Raw genomic sequence first — 9,653 nt, 5'->3', positions numbered from 1 at the left:
TCTTATCTGGTTCTATTCCTGAAGAAATAAAAAAAAATATGAGGAGCAGTTATATATGTTTTTTTAATATTATTGCATAGTTGTTCTTGAAGTGCTTCACCTAAAACAATGAACAATCTTTCCCTAGTAAAGGGGAAATTGCCTTTTTCTGCAGTGATTTCAAGCTAGTGAATAACATGGTAATAATAAACATTGTAAGAATATAATAGACACTTATCTGAGCTATGTACATTTAGGGAAGTATTCTAATACCTGTTCTCCAGTGTATCACCTTTGTTCTTCAATCACTTATTTCCTCCTGTATAGTACATGAAAATAGATAGGCTCCTCTAGCTGCCATGCACTTCCGAGCAGGACCTTGACTTTGTGCTCTGAATTACTGCCTAGGATTGTATTTCTTCATCGGCTAGCATGAGATTTATATCCTAATTATTGTACTAAAGTTAAATACATGAACTAGGTACCCCAAATTTCTCCCTTGATCTTCAAAAGAAATCCTGATTTGCTCTTTACATGTTTCTTTCTGCTTCAAAGCAGTTACTTGATTTCTGAAAAACAAGAGTGGTATTCACCAAAGGACTTTCACTGATACCACTTGAGTATTTTTAAGCTAGGTAACGCTAAGCAGTAACTCCCATCTGTTACATACTTCTTGTTAGATCTCCATGTCTTTCCTGTGAGCAGTAGCTGCAGCTATCTGCTAAGCACCACAAGAAACCTCCAAGTATCTCTGACGGCAGCGCCATGGTTAGGGTAGGCACAGAAAGAGCTTCAGGTGACGCGTGACAAGGCTGAAAGGATTTTTTTTTCCATGGAGACTGGATTTCTCCATCCAAGAAAGAGGAGTGCCTTAATCGTAGAAGAATCCACACCTTAGGCAAAGGGGAAATCTGCAACAGTGGCCCGTTCAGATCCATTGGGTGGGAATCTAAGACATGATCCACCAGCACATTCTCTTGAGGGGCACAGCAAAAGTCTTTGCTGTATGGGTTGAATCAGAATCAAGTATGATGCATTCTGGACTTGATTTATGAAAGTCTTTTACTGCTGCTGGAGTTTAGGCTTGTAGCAATAAACGTAAGTAATAACAAATAGAATTATCAGAGGGATAATAATGAACATTCCTCAGTTGGGTTCATCACTGTGGTTTTAATCGATTTGGAATTTAATATTATAGTCAAAAGAAATTTAGCTATTACAATAAACAGGGTTTTGGGTAAGATTACGTTTTACATAGGAACGTTCATTTAAAGCTTATACTTGAACTCCATACAACATTTAGCTCCGTGATAAATTTGACAATATGACATTTTAGAGTGAACGTATGCCCAAGTTGCTAGTAGGATGCCTATTAAACATTAGATGGCGGTGTGGGGAAGGTATTTTGTGACGCAAATTTCTCAGACTGTATTTGAAAGACAAGCAGAATCAAAAGATCTGTTGCCACCAATCATTTACCTTAAGGATATTTTTTTTAAACTGTGCTTCCCATATCATTTGGTTTGCAAGCAGAAAGTAGTTTTGGATAAAATAATATTTATCATTTTTATCTGCTCAAAATAGATAAAAATCTTATCTAAGCAAAACTGTGACCTATATCTGCTGGTTTGAAACACACACATTTTTCTACAATGTTCCAGGAAGATCTGAAGCACAAAATGTAATGGGTCACATCATTAATATTTAACCTACTAAATTAATTGTCTTCCATATAGTGGAGATGCTACAGATTTAAAAATATCTTTGTGCAGGAATAAGGTCTTTGTAAACAGAGGTACCTCAGCGCTGACCAATCTTGAAAGCCATGGCCTGAGTTTAAGGAGCTTTACGATGTTCCTCAGCTGATGCACAAAATTGCTCAGCAGAGCAAACTCATTAAAATACATAATCTTAATCCTCAAGAACAGAATGGTCTCTAATCAAAGACAGACATACATGACATCTAAGCATGCCATTCAGGTACAGTGAGCTCTTCTTGCTTTACTGTAGCAAGATTTATCAGATAATAGAGTAACACTTGCATCATACACTTGACAGAGCTGAAATAAAGTAATCATAACTGGAAGCCAAATATGCTTTCCTGACATATATTTCACCTACGTACTTTTCTCAGCTCTTAGATACCAGCAGGACACTATTATCCTAGAGTAGTGTTCCTTTTCTTTGACTTTATCTTTAAATATATATTGTAGCACCCTTGTCACTGTAATGTACTTCAGCAAGGTCTTAGGGTGACAGGAGGAGGAATAAAGGTATAAGAAAAATTTAGAACAAAAGACTGCAAGTAAGAAAACAGGGAGCGACGTAGTGATTACATGCTCACAACTGACGATCACAAGTTTTAATACTTTATATTTTAAAACACTGTAAATATTTACTTTTAGAATATTAGTTTTAAATATAAACCAAAGTTTTACTCATTCCTTTTTTATGAAGAAAATGTCTTTTTAAGCTCTGCTTACCTACTTTAAGAAGCAGACTTTGCAATTAACCCATCTCCATCATTATATCATTACCTGGGGGTTTTTTTTCGAAGCTTATGAAAATTTTGGAGTAAGTATAAATGGAAAAATTTGACTAAGGATTTGCTACAACAGTTTTAGAGCTGTGAAAAACTTTCTAAATAATTAGGGGTTATGAAATGTTTGCTGTAGGGCCAGAAAATTTACTGGGATTGGTACAGCAAGGAAAGGCAACACAATGGCTTCCCAGATAACACTACCCAAGCATGTACTTAAAAAGACAATGGCACTGATGCCCTAGGAGGAGTCATGCCGGGAGACTATAGGTCAGGAAGGCCATAAATGGGTAAGTGTCCCGGATTCCTACAGGAAGGTAGGATTTAACAGGGAGGGTCAGGGAGCCATGGCAGGCAAGCAAACAGATAATTCTTCCATAGAGGTCTCTCTAGCTCTGTGGCAGTCCTCCTGTGAGATGTGGTAAGCTAGGCATTTCAGTAACACATTATTACATTGTGTATATCTAAAAATATATATATATATATATATACACTAAGATGTTTTGATTGTTACAAAATTGTGGTTGAAATTTTCCGATTGCTGTTTAAGTCCATTTGAGATTACTGAACCCTGCCAGCAAGAGCATGCTTGATGCCCCGGCCTGGTCTGAGCAGAAGGGCGGGCTGCAAGCAGGCTGAGCTGGCAGCTGAAGAGCAGAGTGTGCTCCAAGGGAGAAGCCCAAGGTACCCTCAGCAAGCAATGACCCACGTGGTGGTGGAAAGCACTAGTCAGTATGACATCCTACAAGGTAACGTTTCTAAACCAGAGCACCAGCAAATATTTAATTTCCTTTTGTTTGGATGCAAAGTACTGAAGACACTAATACACAAGAGATGCTAAATCTATTCTTCTTCATCTTGAGTTACGCAAACACAAAAGGACAACGTAACTCATGAACCGTTGCCCATCCACGCTTGTGGGGGTGTCACAAAATTAGCAACAGAAAACATCCTCAAAGGATTTTTTTTTAAAAAACATTTTTTCTTCTTCTTGTTTCTTTGTACTTCACTAGGGTACGTACGCATCAAACAAACATTCAAAGATAGTTGAAAATTAAAAATTAATTTTTCTTTGCAATCTGTGATCTTAAAAAACTGTAGGATGAATACTTGTCTTTCATGTAATCATCTGATTCAAGCAGATCTTACAGAAACATCAGTTATCATGAGATGCCTGGTAGAATAATAAGTAACTGTTCCTTGGACATGGGGCTGTGTTTTATATCTTTTTATAAGAAGCATTTTTTTTAAACATACAAATGTGTTTTTCTGTTATCAAATTATCAGTGTAACCAACTACCATGACTCAGACCTCCAGCAGTCACGAGATATGCTTAGATTACAGAGATTTTACAAATGAAACAAACCACCAACCGCTAATGGAAAGCATCCCATCTTTAGCATTACCCCGACACCAAAAAAAGCAGAATGTGGCTGGGAAAGCTGTGCGCACAGGGCGCGCGGCACGCAGGGGCACACTGCACACCCCCCTTCCCCTACGGCCAGTTGTCTTTGACACCCTCAGCCTCACGGAGTTCTTAACAGCAACTTCTCAAAGGAGAATTCGTACGTTCCGTACAAAAATCTAAGACGCACCGGTGCCAGCTCCCTGCCGGGGCTGCCGGCAGCGCCCAGCTGCGGGGCGGGCCGGGCGGCGCTCCCCAGGCCCAGCCCAGGGCCAGGCTGGGCACGGCCGGCGGCGGGCGGCAGCAGCGGCCCCTGCGGGCCCGGCCTGCGCCGCCCTGAGGGGAGCGCCCCGCGCCCCGCCGCCGCCGCGCCTGCCTCCGCGAACAACGCGCTCTGCGCTCCGCTCGGGTCAAAACGCTCCTCCGTGCGCGCAGGGCGACCGGGGCCGCTCCGAGCCGGGGGGTGGGCTCCCGCCAGCCCGTAGCCCCCTCCGCGCCCCGGGCGGCCCGAGGGCGGCCTCTGCCAGCGCTGCCTGCCGGGGCGGCCCGCTCCGCCGAGCCGGGCACCGGCGTCCCCCGGGAGCGGGCACGGCTACCGCCGGCTCTCTCGCAGCCCGCCCGGTGGGCGGTGTTACCGCCCCCTTGAACCGGAACCGGTTCGCGGGGGCCGCCCGGGGCGGCTGTTGCTGCTGCTGCTGCTGCTGCTGCGGCTGCCGCTGCCGCGGGGGCTGCGGCGCTGCCGCGTGGGTGCGTGCGTGGAGCGGGCGCGGCGGCCGCGCGGGGGCGGGGGAGGAGCGCGGCGGCCCCGCCGCCGGCGATGGGGCTGTGCCTCGGCGGGCCCTGCGCTGCCTGCCCGCGGAGGAGGGCTTAGCCTGCCGCAGCCCACGCCGGCGGGCCGCGCTGCGGGGCCGCCTCCGCGGATGAACCGCCGGGGGAACCCGCCAGCGAGCGCAGCCGCAGGGCGCCGCAGCAGCCGCCTCTTCCCCCGCCGCACCCCCTCGTCTCCGCCGCTGCCCATGGCTTCCCGCCGCCCCTGCTGACCGGCCGCCCCTCGCCTCCTCCCGGGCCGGGCCGGGGCCGGGCCGAGAAGATGGGGAACACCACCTCCTGCTGCGTCTCCTCCAGCCCCAAGCTGCGCAGGAATGCCCACTCCCGGCTGGAGTCCTACCGCCCCGAGGCCGAGCTGAGCCGGGAGGACACGGGCTGCAACCTGCAGCACATCAGCGACCGGGAGAACATCGACGGTGAGGGCGGGCGGCCGGCCCGGGGAGCCCCCGCTTCCCCTCCCCTCCCCGCGGCAGGGCCGGGCTCTGCCCCGAGCGGCTCCCCCGCGGGTGGGGCCGGCCCCGCCGCCTTGGCACCGCGCCCCTCCCGCCGCTGCGGCCTCGCTGGGTCCCCGTGGGGCTGGCGGGGCCGTGGACCCAGAGCTGCCGCCTGCCCCGGGGAGCGGCGTGCGGGACCCTTCCCCGCCGGGAGGGCTGGGCGGCGGCCCCCGCCGCGTCCCCTGGCGAGGTGCAGGGGTTGGCGCGGGCCCGCGCCGCCAGCACCCTTCTCCCTGCAGGGCGGCGTGGAGGCCCGGCTGGCCCGGGCACAGCGCTGGGGGCTGGGACGGGGCCCGGGGGAGCTCCGCGTTCCGGCAGGGCCGGGCAGCGCCGTCGGGCGGGCGTCACCTGCCGGGCATGTCACCTGCCGGGCCGCTGCGGGGGTGGGCACGTAAAGGACAAACCCAGGCAGCAGTTAAACTGGGAGAAGTGTCTCCCATGACAACCTTCTTTTCCAGTGACTTTTTTCCTTCCCCCGTTGCTGTCACGGCGCGGCGCTGCTCCAGGGAGCCGTGGGCGCCTCCTCGCCCGCTCTCGCCGCAGCGGTGCTCAGGCAGCCGCGTTCGGGGGCTCGGGGTGACGGAACGTGCGGCTGTTCTGGCTAACCAGAATGCAGCTTAGTCTGAAGGATGCGGCTTAATGTATACGTGTAATTTAGTTTTTGATTAGCTGAAGGATTTAGGTTTAAAATTTTGCTTGGTAAAAGGTCGGCTGTATCGTGCGTTAGTTTAGGTGAACTGCCTTTGCTAGAAAGCCAGGAAGAGGGACCTCGGTGTGCTTTGGTTCAACTTGCACCTATTTTTCATAGCTTACTCCATCGTGATTTTATTAGACTTTTACGTTAACTCAGTTTTTGATGCTGGCAAAGTTAGGAAGCCCGTGGGAGCCGATAGATTCCCTCTCTGGTTAAGATTATTTCTTTTAATGAGATACATTCTGGAAATTCGAATGTTTTTCAGATGTCTTTGCTACATGCAGCTGAAAAATTGGAGTGTAACAGGATCAGGAGGTGGAAAAAAAATACATAATGGTCTGGTCTGAGAAAGCCAGGGAGATGAAAGAACCAATTGTTGATCTATGAATGATTACTTCTTCCAACACCAGTGTTGTCCAGCATAGCAGCATGCAGCTCTCTCTGATGGTACCAATTTCTCCATCTATACCAACACAGTCTGCAGTAAAGTTTCTGGTCAGAGATGCATGGCTTTTGTGCCTTGTTCCTGATGTGGGGTTTTTTTCTGGATGGGAAGAAGGGCACAGGTGGAAATAGTAAATGCATGTGTGCCTGTTAAGATGTGCACGTAATGCAGATAAATTCCTGCATCTTAGTAGTTGTTTGCAAAAAAAATAAAAGAATAATATTGGTTAGTTGGCTCATTTGTTGGATCAAGGCATGTGTGTGCGCTGTTTCCCTTTTCCGTTAAACTGTGGCGTGTGTCAAGCCTAGAGTTATGACCTGTTAGAACACGGAAAATAACTTGTTCTATTTATTCTTAAATTTTCCTGGTTTTGATCTGGGATTATTGTCAGTGCAATGCTGCATTTTCAAATGGGAAAGCTGTCTTTTAATTCCAAAAAAGAGCAAGCAGTTTTGGGTTTCCTTTTTGTGCCTTACTCTAATCTTTCCCCTTTTTATGGAGAGAGTCTGAGAAATAAGTTTTCACTGGGGTGACTGATGTACAGTAAATGTATGTTTGCACAAAACAACTGGAGATGCTTTGGGTAAAACAGCTTTTTGAAGTCTCCTTTGTTGCAGGTCTGTTAACCTTCATTGAAAATCTTTCGGTCAAAGATGACAGACTGATTACTAAATGTAATAAGATGGTAACTGTGTTTCTAAATTTCTGTTTCCTGTTAGACTAGCTATTATGTTTTTGTTGTTAGGTTGTTTGAAGTTGTATGGCATACAAATGTTTACAGATGGGATAGTGGGGTGGGAAAAACCCTTTACAACAGAGAACTCTTTAACAATATTTTTACCATTTTACAATTATGTTCAATGAAAGAACAATAGTCTGGTTATCTGTGTCGTGAAGAGAAAATGCTGGATGTTGATTCTTTAGTGTTCCTACAAGTCATAAAGTGTTTCCAAGAGTTTCTCAAATTGGTGGCGTTGCTAAATGTGCTTATTAATTTCAAAAACCCCAAACAAACACTAAGCGATGACAGACTGATGTACTGAAAGGCAACTTTTTTGACACTTCAGACTTAAGTTTCTCATCATTCTTCAAGAGAGAGCCCTTCCATCAGGCTCAGTACACGTGGCTGTGACAGGCTCTTGAAGTGCAGATTCGTGTCCCTAGTTATGAGTGGTGCTTATGGGGACTGTGGCAAATCATGACATAATAGTGTCTGAGCTAGTATGTTTCATGTGCAAGTGGCTTTCATGGTCATATTCATGGAAATGCGTGAAGTGTTTTATCTTTTTATAGTGAGTAAAGCTGCTTGAATAAAATAAGAACTTTTGGAACCTTTAAACCAACTGTGGGCTGTTTAAGCTTTTAAAAGAAATGAGTGGTTTTCACTGTTACAGGCCCTGTTCCTGGCAGTATGAAAAGGTGACAGAAAAAGAGTGGAACTGTTTTACATTTGTCAGCCTTATGTACTTCATAAAGAAATACTCGTCAATATTGGCCTTCAAGATCACGCCTTTGAATTGTCTTCTGTAATTCAAGTACAATAGCCAGTCCAGTAGCGGTTTTTCAAAGAATGGTTGGAAGAATTCTGCTTCAGTAGGAGTGGGTTTTACAGCAAGATTTTACCTCTGTCTCTGGTACCTTGTCAGAAAATCTCAATTTCTGTAATATTTCACAACTGTTCATGAAGTGGTGTCTGAAACAGGAGGGAATTTTGAATGAGGTTTGATTAGGAGGAATTTATCAAATCACATATTCTGGAGAATGATAAAGGTGAATTTCTTTCTTTCTCATTTTTTTGCTTCTAAAATTTCTGAGAAGATAATGGCCTTCTATAAAAATCCACACGTGCAAAATTGCCTTTATGCATATTGTGCAGTCACCAGAATGCTTCCCCCTCCCCTTAATTTTTTTTGTTTGTACAGGCTCATGGTAATGAAGAACACCTAACAGATTTTTACTTCTGGGTTTTGTGTTTTTTTTTGAGAAAGAGCAAGAGGGTATTTGTAATATACAGAGGTTACCGTCTATTTTTGATGATTTATTGCTAAGTGCTTCACTTATAAAAATCTGAGAAAATTATGGCAGCGGATCCAAGACTTGCAGATTCCTAGCTCTATCAGTTTGCCATCAAGACATTTTTTTTACATAAGTTAATGATAACAATAAGTAAAACTGGTAGAAACCTTTATGTATGATATTCTGTATCTTGTTTGCATATAATTTTTTGTATGTGCAAGCTGTGTAAGCATCTTGTTGTATGCATTATTTAAATCCTGGCTAGCTGGACTGACTGTAGTCTAGACTGCGCTTAACTCTTTACATCAGTAGGTCACACAGTCAGACCCACTGTTGGTTCAACTTGTGAAAAAGCAACGTGTGCTTATGTGGTCAAATATGGCTTCTCTGTTTGAAGCATGATTTCTGTAGTAAGCTTTTCAAGTATGGAGCTGTAGGGAGAGGGCAAAGGGGATGTCTTATGACAAGTATGATGGCATGAAGCAAAGCTGATACTCTGTAATGAAATTGGCCAAGAGGCTGTTCTTGAAATAGAGACTAGATGGAGAGTTCCTAGGCTGTGTCTGACTGTGCCCCCCCTGCAAAAATCAGATTTAGTTTATTTCTACCTCTTTGTAAACTCCTGCTAAGTCACTAGGTCGTTTTTCATTGCTAGCTCAGATAATGTCATACTGTGCAACTGTGCATCACTGATAAACCTCTTCGGGCCTTTTCATGATGGGCCAATCCTTAATTTTTTTGCTGCGTAATATACAGGCTCTTAAGAATGGATGGCCTCTTAAAAAGCCATTTATTTATTAATTTACATATTTTTTTTTCTCTACCTTCTTGAAACTGGCATATGGGAGTCTCTGAAATGAGATTAGTTAGTATTTGTGTGGCTCTGTCTACTGGGATTTATAAGACTTGTGAGATTTTAGCAAAATACAGGAAAGTTGTAAAATGTCTGCCCCATATACCTAATGAAATTTTGCTGAAATGGGATATTGGTGTTTTCAAGAGTGGGGGCATGATGGGTTGCGTGTTGTAAAGGCACTGACCTACATTCACAGAAGTCAAGATAAAAGCACTTCAGAAGCAAATTAAAGATCTAATATGTTGCATACACATTCCTGCTAATACCTGGGTTGTGAAAGAATAGACCTTCTTAAAAAAAAAAAAAATTATCTTGTAGAAAAACCTCTTTCAAAAATTTTCTTGTTCCCTATGCCAGAATTGCAACACAGAGGTGATCTGTATGCTTTTCAGCACT

At 45.2% G+C, this 9,653-nt stretch overlaps 1 protein-coding gene across 2 annotated transcripts in view; it reads left to right on the top strand.

The window, feature by feature from the left end:
• Positions 1-4,673: 4,673 nt before the first annotated feature.
• Positions 4,674-9,653, top strand: part of CCNY (cyclin Y) — a 128,901-nt gene continuing 123,921 nt past the window's right edge. The window contains exon 1 of one of the 2 annotated variants that reach the window (XM_037385415.1): positions 4,674-5,168. In XM_037385415.1, the coding sequence (XP_037241312.1) occupies positions 5,015-5,168 (154 nt within the window). In that variant the 5' untranslated portion in view covers positions 4,674-5,014. The remainder of the gene's footprint in view (positions 5,169-9,653) is intronic. The other variant, XM_037385416.1, reaches the window with a different exon arrangement.

The sequence above is a fragment of the Falco rusticolus genome, chromosome 4 (genome assembly GCF_015220075.1).
Source record: "Falco rusticolus isolate bFalRus1 chromosome 4, bFalRus1.pri, whole genome shotgun sequence".
In the NCBI taxonomy this organism is placed as follows: domain Eukaryota; kingdom Metazoa; phylum Chordata; class Aves; order Falconiformes; family Falconidae; genus Falco; species Falco rusticolus.
Note: the sequence above shows the minus strand (reverse complement) of the source record. Positions and strands in the feature narration are given on the sequence as shown.